This window comes from Astatotilapia calliptera, chromosome 3, assembly GCF_900246225.1.
Source record: "Astatotilapia calliptera chromosome 3, fAstCal1.2, whole genome shotgun sequence".
In the NCBI taxonomy this organism is placed as follows: Eukaryota; Metazoa; Chordata; class Actinopteri; order Cichliformes; family Cichlidae; genus Astatotilapia; species Astatotilapia calliptera.
The window spans coordinates 10,434,770-10,458,116 of record NC_039304.1 but is presented as its reverse complement, the minus strand read 5'-3'; the positions used below and the strand labels follow the sequence as shown (position 1 = coordinate 10,458,116).

At 43.7% G+C, this 23,347-nt stretch overlaps 1 protein-coding gene across 8 annotated transcripts in view; it reads right to left on the bottom strand.

Annotated features, from left to right (window-relative positions):
* Positions 1 to 895: 895 nt before the first annotated feature.
* The window catches only part of mark2b (MAP/microtubule affinity-regulating kinase 2b), a 49,564-nt gene continuing 27,112 nt past the window's right edge, over positions 896 to 23,347 (bottom strand). The window contains exons 8-21 of one of the 8 annotated variants that reach the window (XM_026161691.1): positions 22,274 to 22,510; positions 21,109 to 21,228; positions 20,095 to 20,197; positions 19,796 to 19,908; positions 19,479 to 19,553; positions 19,192 to 19,249; positions 18,733 to 18,884; positions 17,282 to 17,376; positions 13,799 to 13,945; positions 10,259 to 10,525; positions 7,919 to 7,945; positions 4,625 to 4,663; positions 3,803 to 3,909; positions 896 to 3,120 (exon numbers count right to left, since the gene is read on the bottom strand). In XM_026161691.1, the coding sequence (XP_026017476.1) occupies positions 2,771 to 3,120; positions 3,803 to 3,909; positions 4,625 to 4,663; positions 7,919 to 7,945; positions 10,259 to 10,525; positions 13,799 to 13,945; positions 17,282 to 17,376; positions 18,733 to 18,884; positions 19,192 to 19,249; positions 19,479 to 19,553; positions 19,796 to 19,908; positions 20,095 to 20,197; positions 21,109 to 21,228; positions 22,274 to 22,510 (1,890 nt within the window). In that variant the 3' untranslated portion in view covers positions 896 to 2,770. The remainder of the gene's footprint in view (positions 3,121 to 3,802; positions 3,910 to 4,624; positions 4,664 to 7,918; positions 7,946 to 10,258; positions 10,526 to 13,798; positions 13,946 to 17,281; positions 17,377 to 18,732; positions 18,885 to 19,191; positions 19,250 to 19,478; positions 19,554 to 19,795; positions 19,909 to 20,094; positions 20,198 to 21,108; positions 21,229 to 22,273; positions 22,511 to 23,347) is intronic. The other 7 variants (XM_026161694.1, XM_026161692.1, XM_026161695.1 and 4 more) reach the window with 7 other exon arrangements.

Here is a 23,347-nt window from a genome sequence, read left to right as displayed (position 1 = left end):
TGCTGAGCTTGACCTCTGTGACTTTCTGCAGAACGAGAAAGAAAACAAAGCATATTCTGATAAATATGCAAACTTGAACTTCAAAGCTTTCATAAAAATCATAATGAAAACCAAGATTCAGTCACGTTGGGAAGAGCCGAAAGAGAAAGAAGAAAAAAAAAAAAGGTCTCACTCCTGTACAACATCCACTTGCCCAAGTTTGAACACAAACATCTGCTCAGGTGATGTGACATAGATTCACAGCGGCTACTACACTAAACCTCAACTGCTGCTCATATAATGGATTTTCAGAGTCCGGCTATCATTATATCATTGTTTTTATTACTATCATTGTAATTTTTCATCATTTTGTCTTTGCACAAAAAAAAAGAAAGAAAAGAAACAAAAAAACAAAACAAATAATACATTTTTCAGGAGTTGATCACCCCCTCCCAACCCCCCAAAAAACCCACCACTACAGTTACAGTTCGCTCAAAACACATTTAAATCAATGTAAATTACAGCAATGTAAAACGAAATAATGTCAAATAAAATCAACCCTGAAAGAGATAATATAACAGCAACAGCCAGAATAATTAGAATCCAATACCCAGCACCTTAATACAATGATCAACGTTTTAAAAGGAAAATCTGACGTATTAAAAACTGAAAGAACTAAAACAATAAAATTAAAATAAAAAAAATAAAACGACAGTGTGTCATTGTGAGAGAAAGAAGGAAAAGTGTTCAGTTAGGTACAACCAGCTGACGGGCACCAGCCTTACTCCGACCCCTGCGTCTGTCCGTGCGTGTGTGTGTGTGTCTCTCTCTGTGTGGTTTCTTTTTCTGCACTGACAAAACCGGAGCATCAAACGCAACGAGAAAACGAGTTAAAGGAAGTGACTTCTTCTGCTTGTGGTTTCGAGAGTGAACGTGTGCTCTGAGAAGTCTTTCCTGCTTTTTTTTTTTCCCCTTCCTTTTTCCTCTCTCTGCTCCAAACTACTCTGGACCAACGAGTCCTTTATATATATAAAAAAAGAAAACGAATTAAAATAAAATAAAAGGCCAAAAACGAACGAGCAGTAGTCGTCAACACCACCACCATCAACATCATTAAATACATCGACATGTCCTGCACCGGAGAGGAGGAGGGGGGCTGGGTTTGTCCGTGTGTTGAAGGTGCGCTTATACTTTGGGAGGGGGGGGGGAGACAAAAAAAAAACTTTAAAAAAAGGCAGCGATGATGTGATCTGACAGTGAGCCTTCACTGCGCCCCAAATCTGTACAAACTCGACGACACAAAAATATATTATCAAATCAAAAGTAGAAGAAAATAATTCACCATTCTTCGTCAATGTCGTCCTTAATCGTTTTTGTTGCTTTTTAGTTTTTCCAGTGATCTCTTACAACAGTCTCGCACACATACCAACAACCACGACTTGTGTGTCTGCTCTTTGGGAACACTGGGCTGGGGCGGGGGGCGTATAAATGCGTCGGTACTGGGTTGACATTCTGGATATGAAGGCGTGATGCCAACCAAGAGGTACCAAAGAAAACCACAGGAAACCAGAAATCATCTGAGCGTTTATGTGCTGACAAATGGCAATGAAAACAAACGCCCAGATTTGATTCTTCAAAAGAAAGGCAACTTTAAAATGAAAAGAAAAATTCCATCATCATCAGTCCTCCCCTCTAATAAGATGCTGATCTTTTTCCAGTGCACAACTCTTTAAAAGCCGATAAAGAAATTCAGTTAAAAAAAAAAAAAAACAGAACTAAAAGTACGGACTTACAAAGCTGCAGCCCGCAGGATCAACTGACCTCCTCGGACGTGACTGTGTGAAAGATTTAATAAAAAAAAAAACAAAAAAAAACATAATGGGGGGAGAAAGGGAGTGAAAAGGTGAGAAGATGGATGTGCTTGTGCTGACTTCAGTCTGAAGGCGGAGGAAGAGACAGCGAAGAGTGTGTGAGGGCAGGAGGGAGGTGGATGGATTAGATTTTTCTGTGTGTGTGTGTGTGTGTGTGTGTGTGTGTGTGTGGGGGGGGTGTCCTTTAATCTTTAACAGCAGAGTTTGTCCATCCAAAATCCGTGTGTGTGTGTGTGTGTGTGTGTGTGTGTGTGTGTGTGTGTGTTCTGGCTCAGGCTCTAGTCCACTCAGGTTTGGAGGAGAATCAGAGCAAAACTTCTTTTTGAGTTTTCCAGCAAAATAAGGCTCCACGATCCATTCTGAACTTTCTGTCAATCATTCAGAGCAAAGATCCCCCCCCCACTGCATCCCTCTGTTTGCTTTGATCTCCCATCCACCCGCCTGACCCCACCCCACCCCACCCTGTCCCGTTCTGGCATCAGAACCGTGCAGAGAAAACGGAATAAATAGCAGGAAGAAATGATAGGAGTGGTCAAAGTGTGCCTCCTAAAAAACAGAGAAGAAGAAGATCGGACATGCAGAAGAGTGGAACGTCTAAGTAGAACGTGACAGAAACCCCTCACCCTACAGGGGGGTGGAGAAGAAGAAGACCGGCCTGTAAGTTCTTCACAACTCAGAGGAATTCGGCTCCGGTTCTCTAATCCGAGCGCCTCGGGGAACTTATGGAACAAACTTCTAAGGAAAAAAAAAAGTTTTCTAGTCTCAGAACTGGCAGCCCGACGTCAGACCTGACGTAACAATCGTGTCGTTTTTAAAGTGATCCCACCCCTTAGCTTACGTCCTAACCCAACCTACAGCATCATCACTCCTCTCGCCCTCATCCTTCACCCTTGCATCTCTTCTTCGCTGCTCCTCTGCGCTCACAGTTTGAGCTCGTTGGCGATCTTTGAGGCAATGTTCTTGAAGGCGATGGACGTGCCCGAGATCCGCTTGAAGCGCACACCGTTCAGGGAGAGTCGCGGCAGCTTGCACACCTCCATTTCCCACTGGACGAAGTCGTCGTGCGCCGGTTTCCCGGACATGCACAGAAGCATGTAGCGCTCGCGCAGCTCGTACTCGCAGCTGTTGGAGTCGAGCACCTTGCGGATCTCGCGCATCATCTCCGTGGGCTCCATGGACGACGTGGTCTTCATGGACCAGGTGAAGCGCAGCGAGCGCGGCTTGACAGGGTCCTTCTGGCTGGAGATGGCGGGAGGGGTGCCAGTGCCACCTGGAAGAGTGGAGAAGAAGAACAGTGAGAGGAGAAAGCAATAATGTCTAATTTAAAACCTCACTAACCCTGGAGAACCCATGGGGTCAAATTTGACCCCATGGGTTCTCCAGGGTTAAGACGATTGTCTACAAAGAAATGCTGACCTCAACAGCACCAGAGGTGGATTTAGTGTGCCTGAATGAGGAAACTTTAAAATCCTGGAGATGATCAATTTTCAGGAAATGTAGCAACTTATCGAGTCTGCCATATCTGATCTCAACAGCGCTCTCTAGTGGCCAAAAGTAGAGTTTCTCTTATAGCCCGTTTCCACGAGTACCTACTCAGCTTGTCTGGACTCTGTTTTTAGAGTTTTCCATTAAGTGGTAGCACCTGGTACCAGGTACTTTAGTTCCTGCTCGATCAGGGTTCCAAGCAAGCCGAGTTGATCTGAAAATGTGATGTAAACAGAGAGCATGCCGCCGATTGGCCACTCAATGGCATCACTCTGAGTCATGAGCTTGTCTCCTCCAGAAATATCAAACCTGCCATTTTTTAACCTTTGCAAAAAGGGAAGCGGCAGCAGAAAAAACACCACCCTGGTATACTATCGCCTAGATGTCCTCCATTGCTGTGTTGTGTATCTGTCACATATAAAATGACCAAAACTGAGTTGAGAAGAGTCAAATTGTCATGAACCCACCAGTGTTTCCAGATCCTGGAGACGAGTTGTTCTCATCGTTGTTAGAAGAGGAGGACAAACCACCGGACGTCTTCTCGGACTTGTCTACAGTACTGGTCAGCACAGGCCTGTGTGGAGCGATGGGAGGGTGGAGGAGGAGGAGATAGTGCGAGAGAGGAGGAAAGATAAAAGGGAAAAGAGAGGCCAGAGGGACAGATGGGGGAGGGGCAAGAGGGGTGGAGAAAAGGAAGGAAGGGGAGAAGGCAGGAAAAGGAGGGAGGATGGGCATAAGCAAAGAGAGAAAATGAGGATAAAAGTGTGAGAAATCAGAATTATTTAAAGAGCAGAGACAAAAAGGTGGAAGGAGGAGGAATGCAGAGGAAGGAAATAATGAGGATTGTGGAAATGAATGAAGACAAAAAGAAAAATTTGAGCACCCCTGTGTGCGTTTGTGCACGCGACTCGCCGGGCAGCACGCGGGTCGATCAGGCCCGAGTGCGCGTTTGCGTTTCGGGTGTGCGAGCGCACAAACGCACATCGGGGGCGCTTGGATTCTGATTTTCCCTTCACACACAGGCACCACCATGCAGCATCACCCTCCGCACCATCACTCTCAGTCTCTAAGATGCTACCATTCACCTCTCATCTCCCATCCCCTGATTGGTTAAACCGTTACCACCATCACCAACTAATTACACATCCACAGCTCGCCCCTCACCCCGGCCCCCACCATTCACAACAAGCTCAGATCATCTACTCATTTCTTCCACTCTACTGATTGGCAGGCGATTCGGTAGTGTCTGGGAGGTTTGTGGGAGGTTTTTTGTTTGTTCTGTATCTCACCTGCTCCCCTCATCATCACCCTCTCCCTCATATGGACCCCTCGAAAAAAAAAAAAAAAATCAACACAAGTTTAGTCTTTATATTTTTTTAAGGGCTTATGGCAACAAGTGGGCTCGTACACAGACAGGAAACCAGCTGGCTGAACACAGTCACGCCGCTCACCATGCCCGCCTCAACCTTCCAAGCCAACCACTTCAAGTGTGTGCCAAATATTGAATTCCACTCCAACTGCCTAAAAGGACTCCACAGCCCACAATGCATTGCTGTTGCAGGTGTTCCAGGTAATACCAGTCCACTGTGAGCAAACACTATCATAGTACCACCACTCAGTGGAATTTAACAAGTTCAATTCAGCTTATCTAAACAACGCCAAATCAAAACAGCAGTTGCCAATATAAATAGTTGTATAATGTAAGGCACAGACCCTACAATAAGACAGAAATCCCCAACAGTCAGACAGTGGGAAGGAAAAACTCCCTTTTAACAGGAAGGAACATGTGGAAGAACCTCGCTCATGTAGGGGAAGCCATCTGCTGCTGCCAACATTAACATGTATTTACTAACACTAAAAAAAACAACAACCCAACGACAACAAAAGATTCAATGCGTCACTATGGACTTGTTCAACCTGTTTTAATGTTAGAAAACTCTACCTAGAAAACACCCAAAGTTATAAGGTGGAATTTAAGGAACTGGTTCAACTCGCTCTGGGATGGATGAGAAAATGTTTGAGTCGAAATAAATTAAGAATGAAGCGAGTCCGAATGAAATAGCTAGACACAAATGGAACGGCTCACTGTGGACCAGAAAGGGGGTAATTTGAAGAGTATGGAACAGCACGGACTTTCACAGAATGGAACGGTGGGGTAACTGGTGTAACACTTTGGAGTGGAGTGGAATCCAACAAACATGGAAAGTTAGGAACACATCATGAAGTGGAACTGTTTAGATCCCAAACGGAATGGTTTGGAAGAGAATGGTCGGCATGGTGAGGGCGAGTCCTGTTGCTAGGAGGAGGTTAGGAGCATTAATAATCCCAGCACTGCGTTAAAACCTGTATTAGTAACACTTGATCTACACGAAAGCTGTTTACCTCTCTCTCTCTCTCTCACACACACACACACACACGAACACACACTCCCTGTAAACAACACATGAACTTGCAGCCCATCTAACATTCGACATATGCACACGCATCCTCTCTCACACCTGCAAACAACAACGAACGCACACAAACGAGACTAAAGCAAGAAAAGCAGACGACAAACAGAAAAACACAGACAACAGCCAAACACGTGCAGACGATGCCTGGAAAGTGACACAAACATGGAAAAAAATTCAACACATGATTTGCAATTCAGTTTGTTTCGGACAAAGACAAAATTCTTGTTTTACATTATTGAAAAGAAAATGGGGGGGTGGGGAAGAATGACCAGAAACACCATGTCAAATACCTTCTGCAAAAGAAGCCATGGTTAAAAATATAGCACAGTGGAAATGACGAGGAGGAGCGTGGGGTGTGGGGAGACCCCAAACAAACTGTAGATGAGGAATTCTGTAACAATGTAAAGTCATTGTGCCATTTTGCATCCCATTGCCATTTAACTTGATATGAAGGGATGCAAAATGGCTCCCAGAGTAGGAACACCGTGACCGTGATCAGTCTTTTGTTTTCCCGTGGAAGGGAAAACAAAAGACTGATCAGATGATTCATTGATTTTAAATACAGCTTACTCAGTCCCAACATACAGGTATGATAATCACTGGAAATATGTGACTACTATTTAGTCATGTGTTTAGCAGTGGCTTTAGATTTCACCCTATAGTTAGACATTTTCTACTATTACATTTTCAATTTGAAATATTTTTAGAGTCACTAAACAGCTTAGAGAAAACACAGCTATAATAATTTCACCGTGATAATAAAGTAACAGCTTTAAGCCAGCAGGTGGAGCAATGGTCCACTCTAAGACCTGCTGGTTAAAATTCTCCAACACACTAATCAGGAGACATGTCCAGTCTGGTTGTGTACATACAGAAATGTAAAATGTGTCAACACGTGTCTTTCATTTAGACTAAATATGTAGATGGACATGGAAATAAGGTGTGTGTGTTTATCTTAATGTACACACACAGACACACTGAGCTCAGTGTGTCTGTGTGCGTACATGTGAAACAAATGTAATTGTGTTTATATATTCACAGCATTAAAAAAACAAAACAAAAAACAAACAGCTTCTTTTCCAGCCACTGTAGGTCAAAGCCATCCACTTGTGTTTCTGCTGCTGTTAGAGAGCCAGTGCTACAGTGAGAACAGAGCAATGAATGAGTGGAAAGAGTGCAGCCTCCAGGAAATAGTGCAGCCCCGTCCCTCCTGGGCCCTCTCCTCCTCCTCTCTGACTTCGTCCACAACTACAACCGTATGCTGACTTATTCCAAGCTACCTCCCCACTGGGATCTAACAACAGGACACCTTTAGCCTGCGTGGCTAAGGCAATTCAGATTACGGAGGCCAAACTAATGAAAGCAGGAAGGTGAAATGGGTGATGGTTTGGTTAGCTGGGATAATGGTTAGCCACACTTTAAAGAGACTACTGGTTCTATTGCTGTGCTTCTGTTATTTCTACACCGAGTTATTTATTGTAAACCGTGGTCAGCGACATGACACGTTTTAGTATTGCCTCACTAGTTTTACATTTTACTATGATCCAGAGTAATAACATGACTGGCACCTCAAGCTATGAACGGGTTAAATGAGGGAATGGATGAGTTTGATGATGGATTTGTCATGACCTAAATCTGGGACTCTACAGGGAGATGCAAGCTCACACACAATCTAACTGGAAAACAAATGTGGGGTGAGGATGAAGTAGAGGTGGGCGGGAGGGACGATGGAGGGACGAAGAGGAAGATGAGTGAGGTGTTAATGTGCCACGTGATGATGGAGTGAGTGAGTTAAGTGAGTGGATGGCTGGGTGAGGGAGGGGAGTTAGTAAAATGAAATACATTTTTAAAAAGAGAAAGAAAATGGACCAAAACACAGCACTCAAAATCAGAAGGCTCAAAAAACAAAGGGGCCAAACCACAGAGAAACAAAAAAAACAACAACGAAAAGGTGAAAAGATAAAGGCTCAAGGCACAAAAGGAAGATCTCAACAAAAAGCTGCACGAAACACCAAAAGGGGAGGAAGTATTTATATATATATGCATATATATATGTAAAATATATATAAAGAAGAGACGTGTGTTTATATAAATCAAGGGGTTATATTTAACGTTGGGGATGTTGCCTACCTTCTCGGAAACCTGAACGAGAGATTTCTACAAAAACAAAAGAGGGATAAAGAAAGAGAAAAAAAACGTATGTGTAAAACGCATATATCAATGACGTCCTTGTAAAAGACAAAGCTGCCCTCTGAGGAGCCAACTTCAACAGAAAAAAGAAAAATCAGTCCAGACTCACTTGGGATTGAAACGGCAAACAACACCACAGTTAACACAAAGAGAAGAAGGACAACAACAACAACAAAAAGAAGAAGTTACTGCACTGCTGTCGACGTGCAATCTGAACGTGTTTAGATGTACCCTTTATTGGTGTGAATGTGTGAACAAAAACACCTCAGAGGGATTTAACGGGCTCTCTCTGAACACACTCCCCTCCCTTACACAAAGATGTCCGGGATGATCCTGAAAAGAAGCGTTTGTGAGGTGAAAAGTTCAAATGTGATAAAACTTTAAAAAGAAAGAGAGAAGGCGAGAGAACGGCTGCTATAAAAAAACACAAATCACACATGTACAAATGACAAAAAGAAAAGCAGACGTTAAGCAACAACTTTTATCTCCTTTAACACAGACAAACCATCGCTCTCCAGACCAGGGACCTTATATGATACGGTAACAAAACACACAGATTTACCGTGTGTGTGTGTGTGTGTGTGTGTGTGTGTGTGTGTGTGTGTGTGTGTGTGCGTGCGTGCGTGTGTGTGTGTGCGTGCGTGTGTGTGCGTGTGCGAGAGAGAGACAGAGAGACTGGTCAAAATGTACAAATGCAACACAATCTGTCTGCCTGCTGTGCTACAGGCACATAACTGTCTGTGTGTGTGTGAGCATGTGTATCAAGGTGTCCCCAGTAGCGGTATTTATAGTTGAGGGAAAAGTGATATCTCCGGAGTAACCATGGATACTGTCGCCACGGAGCTACAGTATCTCTGAGTGGGAGGCCTGGAGAGTGGCTGTGCCTGTACCCTACACACAGACAGACTCTACACCATGCACGTAGGCTACACATATGATCATTTTTTAAGCAGACAAAAACAACTAAAAATACAAGCAAACATATTCCCTCCTCACGCACACACACACACACACGCACACGCGCACACACACAGGATAAAAGAACAAAAAAACCTTATATGGTGGCTGTGGCACATTGCTCACTTGGAACTTTTCTCACTTTTGTCAGAGGTTTTCACTTCCTGTCCTGAGCACCTCTCATTCTAGCATTTGTTCTCACTGTGAGGTAGCTACATTAAAAACTCCTCTTATTAAGTATATGATATCTTAAATGTAACATCTTGATCAACTTTGCCGAGTGTAAAACAACCTGCAGGCCATGCATCTAAAATCAACTGTGTTCATGTAGTTTACGGTAGTTCACTGGAATGAGTCAGTCAACAAATCTTCTAAGACCAATAAAACCAATAATAAATCCACTAAAATCTGCATTATTTACTCAGAATGCTATTCTTCTTCCTATATGACAAACACTGACAGTGCAGTTCATTTGGAGTCAGGTCCAAAGTCCACATACGCAGACCTGCTGCTGGAAATGCTAAAGTAGGAAACATGCGTGAATACCCATCAAAACAACACTTTAGATCACATTAGCCTCATTATTTGATTACTTAAACATTTTTTAACATCAGCAACATCGAATTCTCCTGAAACTAAAACTTATTTATTTGACAAATGTAAAAATCAGTATCCTGTATTTACCCAGCAGAGTTAGACAGCCAGGAAAAGTTCACTTTACTTCCAGAGAAAGTTATAAATATCGAAATAAACAGTGCTGGCTTTTATTACAATCAGGTACCCTGATCAGCGGCTTCACTGCTGCAACCTGCACTACAAGACTGAGATGAAAACTAGGCCAGACTGGAACCACAACCAAAATTACTCCTCCGTCACCACTGCTCCAAGCAAAATTATAGAGGACGCACAGCTGTTCCCTTCCTCTCCCTTTCTGCTCTGAGCACAGTTACAGATCAGCGCGTGGTTAGTGACAGACGAGACCAGCCCCTTTAAAAAAGTACTCAGTGATGATACGGCCACAGAGTACAATGTTCCTCGGAGAACATCAAAATGACTTGTAATGGAAACTTAGTCATTTTCTGGTTCAAGCTGAAACCTCATAGACTTTAAACTGCACTGGTAACTGGATAATAAAGAGACTAGCTGTTATCACAACTGCTTTGCATTTACCAAACTCCACGCTTCCTCCTTCTACCACACGTCCTCTCCTGTACTTCAGGTTTTTCGACTTCCTTCCTTCCTTCCTTCCTCTCTAACGCTACAGAATCAAACATCAACTAACCAGTGTTTACTTTTTGTGTGCGGCTTACGCCCGTTACTCACTTGCGTACAAACTTGGATGTGAACTTGCTGAAAATCCCCGTGGCGCCATGTGTTCTTCGGGCCTGGCTGTTGCCATGCGACAGTGATGGAGAAGCAGGCCCGCCGGGGTAGGCGGAGCCATGCTGGTCCCGGGCACTACGCTGCTGACCTGCGTGGAACGTGCTGCGGATGCCCACCCCTCTGGAGAAATTGGTACGGTCTGACACGGCGGCGCTGCTGATGTTGTGGGCAGAAGGCGAGGCGCCGGGTGCCCGCTGCGCCGGGGCACTACAGGAGAGAAGGTGGAAAGACAAGAAGGAGAAAAAGAGAAGGAAGGATGGTAAAGAAAAGGCGACACAGAGGAAGGACAGCGGAGAAGTGGTCATGAGGAGGAGGAAAGAAGTGCGAAACATTTTTTGTGAGCAAGAAAAGGTTTGAAGGTGCGATAAGTAAAGAGGTGGGAACGAGGAGGTGAAAATGAAAAAGAATGGTGATGGATATGGGACAGGAGACAACAGAAGAGAGGAGATAAAGGAAACGCGGAAAGAGAAGGATGAAGGAGACGAAAGTGAAGTGTGGGAGGTGATGCAGGAGGAGAGAAAAGGGATGAAGAGAGAGGATTGCAGTGGAGAAGAGTGTGGGACAGGAACATAAAATTAGTCCAACAGTTAAAGATTAAAAATCACCTTCTGATGTGCTGTTAACTTCAGCGCAAGGTCGTGTTTCATCTAATCCCTCAAGTCAGTATTTAGAGCCACATGAGGTCAGTGGCCCGTGCACATGCACGCACACAGACACACACGAGAACGCTTTTAGCTCAGTGACTGGTTGCAGTCACTGAGCTAAAAGGCTGGATTTGCTTTGTAGGGATGTGCATCTTCCATGACAGTGTGTGGCTGCGGCACGCCTGCAGCAGATGGCAACAAACAAGCACAAATGCATGCACACACACACACACACAGATAAACACCAACACAGAAGAGCAGCAATACAAAAATGAACACTTATTGGCAATGTAGCAAGTCCGCTCGGACGCTTCAGGTACCCATCTTAACAGTTGCCTACCAGCTGAAAGTTGTTGCCAGTAACTGGTATGATCACAGTCTAGCTCGAATGATTGCTGAGCTCTTATGAGAGCAGGTGGTGCTGATCAAAAATGCAGTTTCTCAAGTGCAACAGAAACCAAAGGGTTCTGCACAATCCCACTGACAGCTTCAAAATCAAGAAAAAAGACCAAAGAAGGGGCTCCATTCAAAGCACCAGTGAGACGAGCGAAAAACAGCTCGAGGGTGTCCTTTAATTTGATGTAGATGTGATCATGCTGTCCAGTAGATCAAAGGTATCCAACACACACACACACAGATGCAAATTCAAGGAGAGAAAAGCTGGATGAGGCAGATTAGTAGGGACCAGTATCCAGTGTTTTAGTTGAAGATGATAAACTTAATCAGACTGGTTAATATTTCTGATTGGTTTCAACCTATTTTCCTTCTCATTGCACATTAAGTGAAGTAGTGGAGAAAAGGCTTATTCTAAGGTGGTTCAGGGTCATATTGTAGTCTGCTCCTACCCTATATACGTTTCAGCACCAACCTGCTTTATGGCAGTACTGTTATGAACACGTCACTCAGAAAGATTTCAGACTAGATGTATCAAACAGGAATGGATGTGAGTTAAGGGTACAGATTATGTTCTGGAAAAAAGGTGCCTAATCATCACTCAGGGTACAGTCTACGTGTTGAAGCGGTACCTTCTCTCCAGCGTTCCCAACCAGGTTCTGAACAGCCCAAGCTGACTGCTGAACGACGCATGCAACAGAACAAGACTTCAACATAGAGCAGACAAAACCACATACAGCCAAAAAGGGCCACCTTAACACGTGCATGGGTGGAATCAGTCAGACATTTAGCAGTCGTCTTTTTTTGTTTTAAAAAAGGGTCGAAAGCTATCAGAAAAATGGCTGGAGGGTCTGCAGACTGAAGTTAAGGTAGCTGAGGGACACATGCAGTCCTTCCACCTTGTTCTGTGAGACACGGCTGTCTGAACTAAAGCCCAAAAATGTTAAAGTAGCCCGTGAAACAAACACTGTGAAGCAGGGGAGCTAGCCAGCAGAGCAACATATACAGACAAACACACAGATGGCAAATACACACAGGCATTTCACACACATATGACCAGTAGGATCCTCGGGTCATTACTCCATTTCACTGACTCACAGAAACAATGTCAGAGCACAGTTAATGCTTAATAGATGAAAATGGGGTTTTCCCAGGCAAATTCATAACTGAAGGAGGATTACACATATCAGAAGGAGACTGTATGAGGGGAAAATCTTCCTCAAAGAGCCTTTGGGAACAAAACACTGAGGCTGGGAAACCTTAAAGGTGGATAAATTCCCACAAACAGCTGAAAAGCATTTCTACCAGCCGGGGAAAACCCTCATCAACAAACACAATGTGTGCCATAATATCAAATCGGGGACAAAGGGAAAATACCTATAGAGGACATGCAACAGATAACACAAAGGTGTTTTCACATAAACAGAAAGTAACACAGCTACATCTGTAATTTGTCTGGTTCTCCCCAGAGCAACTGCACATTCTTTTACTTCCTCTAAATGACACAACGCAGGGATTGTCCGCTCCTTCAGCTTTTCTATTTCATACGCTGGACTGAGAAAATAGATGTAGGATTATCAAACCAAGATTCTTATGCAATCTATTAAGGCTTCTGAGAATAGAGACATAATTCTTGTTAGTCCGCAGATGGTTTATGCTGCGAGGAAACAAAAACAAGTAGAAAAACAGCTCTGGCCTGTCAGAGGTACAGGACAGCTTAAAAAAATCAAAATAAAAAAAATGAACCTGCTCATCTTGTTCTCAAATCCTGCCTGCTCAGTTATGTCTCCACTGATAGATGAGAGCTTTGAATGTGAGTGACTGGCCAAAGACGAGCTATGTCAACATCTCCACAATTGTGCAGCTTTTCTGAGCTCCACGATGTACTTCCTGGCCGTTGCTAAGTAACTGGTGAGCCTATGATTGCAGGCCTTAGAAATGTTGACCATCTCACTATGGTGATGTTATAGTGGAGAATGTATACATGCCGACAGTGCATATCACAGCAAGAATAGCAGCAGCAGAGCCTCACTTATGGCAGTGTTACTTAGTGTGTTTGCTGCTGCACGTTTCTTCACAGTTCTGCTTCGTCATGGGGGGAATAATTGTTACCATGAAGTTATACAGTGACCGTAAGCTTTATGCAGGATATCCATCATAAGAAAAAGAGGATTTTTTTCTGATTACTGTACACTTTACTGTTTTGTGATGTTTGGTCCTGTAATCAGCTGCATTTTTTTTTTTAGAAGCTTTTAATCAATTCTGCATTTAGTGTAGATGAGCAGGTGTAACACAATCTGAGGACCTTTCTTGGGATAAATCACTTTATCCCATCTTCATCTCTTCTTTTTCTTTTGTGTCCATTGCAGGAAAGATGATGATCTGAGCAGAGAGGTGTGTGTGTGTGTGTGTGTGAAAGACAAAAAGAGTGTGAGAGACTTGCCTGGGCCGTGGTGCGTGCAGGTCAGAGGGGCATGGATGATTGGAGGAGGACAGGGACTTGTGGTGGCGGGGACGCGAGGATGAGGAGGAGGAGGAGAGGACGGCAGCGGCTGAGGCAGTGGAGGCGCGGGAACCCGGAGTGTTTAGGCTGAGAGGAAGGACGGGGAGGAAGAGGAGGAGGAGGAGTGCCCCGCCCAACACACACACACACGTATATGCAAACACACCCACAAACGTGAGTAAGACAGGACAGGCACGCCAAACAGAGACACAATCAAACATCCACCCCAAAAAAAACAAACAAAAACAAAACACAAGCACACCGGGCGGGGTTTGTGTGTAGGTGGGCAGGGAGGTGAAGTGGAGTATGGTTAGAAGCAGCACTTATCATACACTGTAAGGGGGGGGGGGGGGGGGAGGAGGGAGAGAAGAGCAGAGAAAACAGGACACAAGAGGAAGAACAGAGGAAGTAGAAACAAAGAGCGACAGAAAACGCGCGCGCGCACACGCACACACACACAGGAACAAAGGAGGAGGGCCAGTGCGTTGCTGTGAACATTGCTTCATTGTGAAACCTCATTCAAAAGGCTGCCTGTCCCTTTAACTTTACATATAAAAATGTACGTGACACAGAGGGCAGAGCACAGGAGACCAGCTTCTTATCTCTCACACACAGCACAGCAAAAAGTCAAATTATGTGGATAAAGTCAATAAACACAGTAAAAACAAAGTTTTGCCTATAAATTAAAGAGATAAATAAAACAACCATCCGTGCCTTCATTTCGGTATAAAATCTGCCAGATCTTCCCTCCATGACAACGCGAGGCTTTAGTGTAATGTAGCTTCTATCTTTAGCGCAATGCCCCAAAGTCCGTTCTGACCACCTGCACTCGTGCATCTGTGAGTTCAACACAGACGTCAAACTGGCACCGAGAAGGCATCAGCCTGACAAAACCTCTGAACAGAGCGTTCAGCAGAGATCGGCCAAATTTCCCTTACGTGTATACATCACTGGGGAAAAACGAAAAACACACTCGAAAGCTCGACATCCTTTATGTACACAGTAAAATAACAAACAATATTTTTCCTGTTAAGTTCCCCCGTCAGTGGATAAATGTGCTTTGTTGCCTCTTTTAAGACAAATTTGCTTCGTTACATTCTCAAAATAAATACTACTGATAGAAGCAAAATGTGCTATATTAAGTCAATTCTGACAACAAACTGTTTCCTTTGCAAACAGTCATGCCAAAAATGCAGATTCCAGCAAATGATACGTTAACAAGTTTAGTTTCTTACAGTAAACCAGCTGGGTAGGAGATCAGAGCTTGCAGTTCCTGACTTACCACTTTCACATACCTCCTCAAATGTAAACAATCCAAACTTTTTCCATCTATTTTATCACCTACAAAGTTGCACAACTGACATTTCTTAAGAATTACTTAAGAAAACAAACAAACAAAAACAAACAAACAAAATGCTGAGTTCCTCTTTGAACCCTCTGCTAATCAGGAGGCTGCTACAGCCTACAAAGCTCTGCACATTACCGACGGCGTTAACTTGACCTTATCCACATGCACAAGAGAAAACACACACACACACACACACACACACACACACACACACACAGAGTGTAAGGGACAGCGGAGAGTGGTACCGTGGAGAGACAAGAGATATCAAGAGAGTGTGGAAGAATGAACACAGAGAAAGAGGGACATTTACACAGAAAACAAGCACACAGCTGAGAGAAACACAGGGATTAGCATGGCTGGTGATGGAAAATATTAACTGGATAACCCAGTGTGTAGTGAGTGTGAGCGTGTATGACTCGTGTTGAAATTTGTGCATGCCCAGCCGCCTCTCTGCATGTGAGTGGATGTATTTGTGCATATGTAAGCCTATTAGGAGGTGAACGCGAGGACCATATAGTGCTACTAAGAGTTAATATTCCATCACAAGTCTCTAATCTCCTTAGAGAGAGGGGAGGAAAAGAAAGAAATAAGAAGAAAGATTAATATAAGGACAAGAAGAGGGGGGGAAAAGGAAGCTCGAATAAAGCAAAGGAAGGAGGTGCCAAGAAAATGTGAGCGACTCCAGAGGGAGGCTCAGCAGCAGATAAAAGAAGCCAAATTAAGGAAATTAGAAAAGGACAGAAAGGGGGGGGTGGTGTGGGTAGGGTATAACAAGTATAAAAGCCCAAACTTCAAAGCATTAGTGATGATCAAATAAAGTAACTTTAAAATCAAAGCAGATGACAACCACTGAGTTAGCAGAGCCTACCATAGTTAACAGACCCACAGTACTAAAAAAGCAATGCTGTCTCAAATGACCGTTTCCAACAGTGAACGCAGAGGAGACTTGATTTTACAGCCTCTACTTGGATTCAACTGAATCTGCCATACTGTAGGTGGTGCGCCACGTTGGGAACAATGGGGTCATTTGAGACGGACACATGAACAGGTAAACAAAGCAGTATGAACCATGACCATGAATGCTGCGTCCTAGTAGGGATTATGGTTTGGTTTTATGTTTAATGCTCATGAAAAAGCCCACAAAGCACATGGCTGGGTTAAGCATGAGTGATGTGCGTATAGCTGTATGCGGGGACGTGTTATGAGCTGCTTGACACCAGAAGTTAGCACGCGCAGAACCGTCAGAGGGCAACAAGATTTGGACCGTTCTTTTAAAAACCGAAAGGGGATCCAGGATGAGAGGAGAGCCGGGAGGATGAATCACACGCAGAAAGTTTAAAATGAGAAATTAGAAAGTGGAAAATAGGGGGAATACTCCATAAAACTCCACAGTAGCTCGTTCCAGTGAACAAGGAGGGGGGAAAAAGATGGAAGCTTGACTTAAGGCTAAAGAAAATCAATTATTTAACTTAAATGCTGCTTTTAGCCATCTGTGATTTTATAGGATTAATGTCACTTCTGCACCTTCTTTTACCTGGGTGCAGCATGGGTGTGACACCTGAAGGGACTCTGGAGGGACTGGAGGTGTCACACTTCTATTGTGCGTTTTTATAGCGTTTGAAGATCGCGTACGTAAACCTGCACACTTGGATGCTTCCACGTCAGGGCTTTCTCCCGGCCTCCATCAGGCCATCACGAGTAATCTGTAATCTTCTGGAGGTTTGGCCTAAATTCCCGAGAGAGAGCCCGATTTCCATGTCCAGCAGAGCTCACCCCACCCTGGGGGAAGGCTGCGGGCCTCCCTGAGCCAGCTGGCAGAGCTCTGGAGAGTACCAGCCAAGGTCTGGGATTCAGTCACTGAGACAGCTGTGGGGCTGCTTCATTCACAAACCATGGTGAGTGTGTGTTTGTATTATGTGTATATGAGTGAAGACGCGGCGCTGCCTCAAAGCAACTAGTTGGGCTTTGAATGACGAGAAAGAGTGCCTGTGAGAACGCCTGAGTGGCTGCGTTTGCCCTTGTCTTCTCTCATTTGTAATTCTGTGTGTGTATTTAGTGTGCGTGCGTTTGCGTACCTGTCTTTGCCGTTCTGAATGCTCTGGTCGAGAGTGGCTCTGTCGGTCAGAGGAGAATTCCGACTGCGGCCGGTACCGGTGGACAGGATGCTATTCTGAAAAGGAGGAGCATCAAAATAGAAATGTTAGAAAAAAGGGACAAAGGTTTGATTAAGGGTTGATGACCCCACCAAGGTATCCAGGGAACAGCCTTTCAGCAAACTTCTAAATGGAAAAAGGACAAGCAGCTTAAACAACCTAATATGAATGAAAAACCGCCGTAATTAGCGCTCAAGAGAATTTCCCGGATCAAATTAATTTTCATGCACCCTCGTCCAAATTATCTGTGAATGACACAAGAAAAAAAAAAAACCCAATTCATTTTCACCTTGACATGTTGAATAGTCATTTGAAACCTCTCCACTCCCACGTGTGCACTTTCCATGAGAATGACAGTTAAGCTCTGCACAGCTTGAGGTTGGGCAGAGCTATAATACATGTCTGTTATGTCACCAAAGCCCATAGATAAATGATTAATAAATGTCTAAAGGCGTGTCGAGCTGACAGGTGCAACAAACCTCAAGAGAGAAGTCCATCGAGCAAAGTTTCTAAACACCCACACAGTCCTACCAAGAGGTCTGTCCAGGGGCTTTAAACCAAAACGGGTGGACATGAAATTTCCTAAAATATTTTTCATATGCACACTCGACCTTTACAGTTACGTTTTAGTTTAATGGTAGGCGTCAAATACAGATCCCTGTCAGGCACTTCCTGTGTCAGATGTTAAGGTTATAAGACTCCCTCAGGGTTCTGCCAATTGATGCCAACTGAGCAGATGAGAGCAGGTGACTGCACTTAAAGCATGTGACACGTGCTTATGTCATTAAATGAACGAAGCTGTAACCAATGCGGGCGGATGTGCTGTGGAATGCATGTTCTCTTTGTTCAGGGTTGTGTGAGTAACCGGAAAGACGAGCTTCTGAGCTCTCGTTCTCGGAGGCCTGAGCCCGGCACAAGGCTGTGAAACATCGAGTTCTTCATCAGGTTTGTGGACGCTGCTCTCATCCCCGGTGAGACGTTTTGGGTGTACATAACTTAAAGATAAAGGCCTTATCTAACCATCTTCTAATGTAAAAGCAACTACATAGCACGGCAGTGTAACAGCTTCACACCCGCACAGTTTCACTTTCGCAGAGCAGTTAAGATGTTCATAGTTTAAAGGCCACTTGTTTTTATTTAGTTTGATAATTAACTAGGAATTATTTTGATCTTTGGACCACAGCATGTGAGTAATTATGGCTGTTGACAGCATACACTAAAGGGCAAAAATTACAGCTCTGCAGACGCAGCAGTTACTTGTGCGCATGTTTGGGAATTTGTGTGTGTACCAAGGGATGACGCAAATACAACCCTTTGTGTTTTTGATACGGCTTAAATGCAAATATATCAGCAGCATGGGTATTAGGTCTCACGGTGGAGGGTGTGCCACTCTTCTTGCGGTCGGACGAGGCCAGAGGACTGGCCGGCACCTTGGTGGTGGAGCTGCCTGATGAACCCTTCCTCCCAGAATCCTCCCCTGCTGACCGGTTGTCTGTCTGACCTCCCCTTTTGGAGTAGGAGGAGCCTGGAAAAAAAAAAAAAAAGGAAGACAGTGCGTCAGACCAGCACTTAATAGGCTTGAACCTTGGACCTTTCTTCTGCTTTGCCTGCTGGTTTGTCACTTCCTTTTTTACTTTAATCAATCAAGAAGCAGTCATAGCAAGCCCTCTACTCATGCACTCACTCTTCTACTTCCTTCGCTTAACCTTCTCTTCCTTCTTAACCTTTATTCCAGCCTAAATCTTATCCTCGTCTTGATCTTCCATGTCTACAACACAACTACAACTATGTCTCCAGTGTTCCCGTTCCCCTTCAACACACACCAATCTCACCCTGGTCGGTGGTTCGGCGGTTCTGAGGCTTCTGGTTGGATGACACGCTGCGCTGTACCTTAAAGAGAGAAAAGATACACAAAAGGTCAGAGCAGCATTTAACATGCTTAAATACACAATGGGATAGTTTAATGTAGAAGCCATGACCTATGTGTATGATTAAGAACCTCAAACATCAAGAGCTTTTGCTACATGTGTGTGGTCAAGTCAGTGTATCTGTGTCGCTTGCTGGAGTTGGGGAAACCTCATTAAGCGCTAGCTGAAGACATTATGTGTTCTCATTATACCTTATGAAGCGGGGGGGGAGCATTTATGTTGCTTACATCACTTCCCGGCCGAGGTTTGATGCCACCTTCATCAAGCTGAGGGAAAAACCAAAACAGACGTCTTAATACAAGAGAGAAAGAAACTGGTATAGGTCACGTAAACAGAAAGGACTAAAAAAAAAAAAAAAAAATCATATACATATTATTAAAAAGAAGATATATAAAGATAGAGTCACTTCTTCATAAAGGACAGCTCAGCTCTGACAAACAGTACCTTGCATAGTTATTATGACTCTGGTATTACAGGGTGAAGCATGATTTAAAAAAACCTGAGTAACCTCAGAGTTCCTATAGTCCAGAAGCAGGTATGTGGCCATCACGTCGTTGTACTTCTGGTTCACCAGCGAGTCCTGGATCTCCTCCTGAGAGAATCCCATCTGCAGCATGATGTCTGCACATACAGTAAAACCATGTTATAAATAGAACGGTGAGCTGACACCAACTTTATATAACTCCTAAAGATTAAAAAAGAAGACGAAGAGAAAGAGAGAATGTATACAGGCTTAGGTGTTGCTGTGTGTGATGAAGAAAAGGGGGTTTAGAGAGTCATCTTTTTTCTTTTTTTTTTCTTGCCTACCTGTCCTCCTGGGGTCCTTATAATCTGGCTGAGGTTCGATGTAGGGTTTGAGTTCCTCTTCCTCATAGCCCACATTCATCCACCGGTCTCTCATTATCTGCTGCTGGTAGAAAGCCAAACAAACAGATAAAGGGAGGCATGAGTTGGCAAAAAGGACAAATGGGCAGAAAGGAGTGTGGGGAAGGATGAAAGATGAACAGAGTAGTAGTAGTTCACCCATACTTTTCTCCTGGGAAACTAACGGTGTCACAATTCAGATACTACACTGACAGAAGCATTTAGACTTTAAGGATGAAGCCCACAATATCGCTCATACGCTGCAGAGTCCACGATGATGAAAATGGACATTATATAAAGACTGTATGTCTGATAAAAGCTGAGCGCAATCACAGCAGGGTTCAGTTAAGAGTTATTGATCCACTGGCTTCTTAAAGCAGAATAGACTGTACGTTCATTGTTTGAGCGAGATGCACTTTGCCGATTGAAACAAGTGCGTACAATCTTAAGTGGGTTTAAACGAACAGGCACATGACTCATTTTTAAAAACATTAAACTGAATTTATGGGGTTGTTTTAGCATGACCAATCAAGGATCGGGAATAACTACATACGCTGACAAAACCTACAACCTGACAAGCCAATGCAAGCAGCAACACTTCCCCCCTCCCTGTCACCTTAGTAATATTTTTCATCCGAGCAAGTTACCTTCCATCCACATTCAGCGCAACCAAATTAAATTACTCTTAACAGGTATTTACTAAGTCTTTAAAAAGCACTTTGCACCTCAGCAACAAACTCACATATGGCTGATGAAGCAAGTCTAACTTTACAGTCTTATACGGGCTGTAAACACCATTCTTAGCAACGAGCTACATTCAAAACATCTGTAGGACTCACGCAGTTACATATAGGTGGCTGAAATGATCGTTTCATTCACAAGGAAACAAATGCAGTAACTGAATTAAAGGCATTTTGTGACTTGTGTGTGTGCGTGTGGCACTGCTGTGCGTTATACCTCGAGGCTGCCTCTTTTTGAAGGGTTCAGGATGAGGAACTTTTTGAGCAGGTTCTCACAGTCAGTGGACATATAGAAAGGAATCCTGTATTTACCACGTAGCACGCGCTCTCTCAGTTCCTGGAGATGGACAGGTATATGAAGAGTCAACAGTAAGCGCAAACAATCAGCAATTTTAAACACAAACACACACACAGCTTTGCTTTGAAAATAAATTTGGGCAAAGCAAAGCAACTAAACATCCAAAGGTTTATGTAAAGATTAAACACTTTATGATGCGAGTGAAGAGGAAATCTCATCAGTATTCTCCTACCTCAATCAGATATGGCTCCACATAGCCAAGCTAAACATTATCTATGCTTACAAATGAATTACAGTTTTATTAAACAGGAACCATATTCATATAAGCTGGTTAGCATTTCAAAAAGCTCTGATTCAATCAGAGCTGCAGCACAGGACGTGGGTGATATAAGCATTAAATGAAATTCACTGACTTGTGGGTATTTCTTTAGCTTTAATACGAGAACGCACTTCCAGTTCCCAGGCACAGAGTACCATCGCAATTTAACTTTTTTTTTTTTTTTTTTTAAATCACCACCGTTCAGCTCATTTATCAACTTTCATGTGCTCAGACACGGAGCAGGTTAATGCACGTAGTAACGCTTGTTAACTCAGCTGTAATGAATGTGCTTATTCTGTCAAGCACTGCATTTTCATAAAACTCAATAGGAGGTAGAGCAAAAGGCATGCTCAGTAAGCCTAGATTATATTTCTCTGGCATTTTAATATCAATACCATCACATTCAATGTCATATCGCCCACCCAAAATGTGTCTGCACTTCCAGAATGACTCATGTGGGTACTGACTGAATGCACAGTGTGATAGGTGGTGTGAATGATTGGTAGCAAAAGCAGTTCAGGAAACATTAAATCTCTCTTTAAACACCGAACACATATCATCAACGAATGCAAATTTGGAAAGTCAATACAGGCAGAGAGATAATAACTTTCACCCATTCTAGAGTTCAATTTCTGCATTCTGCAGGAAGAGGGAACAGAAACCAGCATGACAAATACTACAACCACCCACAGAATACAGACTTCCACTTATGTAATGCGTGCACACACACACACACACACACACACACACACTCATCCTTCCGACCTTGAGGTTTTGTCCATCGAAGGGCAGCGAGCCGCTGACCAGTGTGTAGAGGATCACTCCGAGGCTCCAGACATCCACCTCAGGCCCGTCGTACTTCTTGCCCTGGAAGAGCTCTGGAGCTGCGTAGGGCGGGGAGCCACAGAACGTGTCCAGCTTGTTCCCCAGAGTAAATTCATTACTGAAGCCAAAGTCGGCTATTTTGATGTTCATGTCTGCGTCCAGCAGCAAGTTCTCTGCCTGCAGACAAACGGCGAGGAGAGAGGTCAGAAGAAGGGGCATTTACTATGTTCAAAATACAGGAGCGCAAATAAAGAGGAGGAAAGAAACCACGCCATACCAAATGTGCCAAAAAATGAAAAACACTTAAGATCTGCTTTGTGGGCTCATCAGATCTGATGAGGCACAAAAAGTATAAATCTGAGCTGCTGACAAAGTGGAATTAAGAAACTGACTAGCTTGGGATCAAATGTAACATGATCTGACATGCAAATGGCTTTGTAGGTAGCACATTCATGGTACAGATGGATTTCTAAAACACTTTTCTTTGGGTTAAAATAAACAGCTGTGTGGGAAAGAGAGCTTTCACAGGAATCGTCTGTGCCGTTCAAGCAGCGCACAATGGGTAAACGTGAGAGACCACAGTTTTTTCCTGCGTGTTTGTATCTTTAAGCTTGAAGTGAACCAGTGAGCAAGGAGGCTGGGGTTGCCTAGCAACAGGTCCGCTCTCCTTTTCACTTGCTCTGAATACTTTGCAGCTTCTGTGCGTTTGAGTGTGTGAGAGTGTGCATGCAAACATTAAATACAATACTGACATCATCTCTAACCTCGGAGCTAAAAAAAAATAAATTAAAAAAAAGGAAGATCACAGGTTTTTAATGATTTGTTGTTGATATTAATCACCTATTAGTCATCCACATCAACCTTATTATCTCTCATGAAAAGAAGCAGAGATACAGTAGAGCATGACATCAACGATACAGTATTCATTTATTTTTATTTTTTTAAGTCTTGGCACTCAAATGGGGTCATTTTAGTCTCCGTGTGAAAATGCACACTCATCAAAATTTGCTCTCA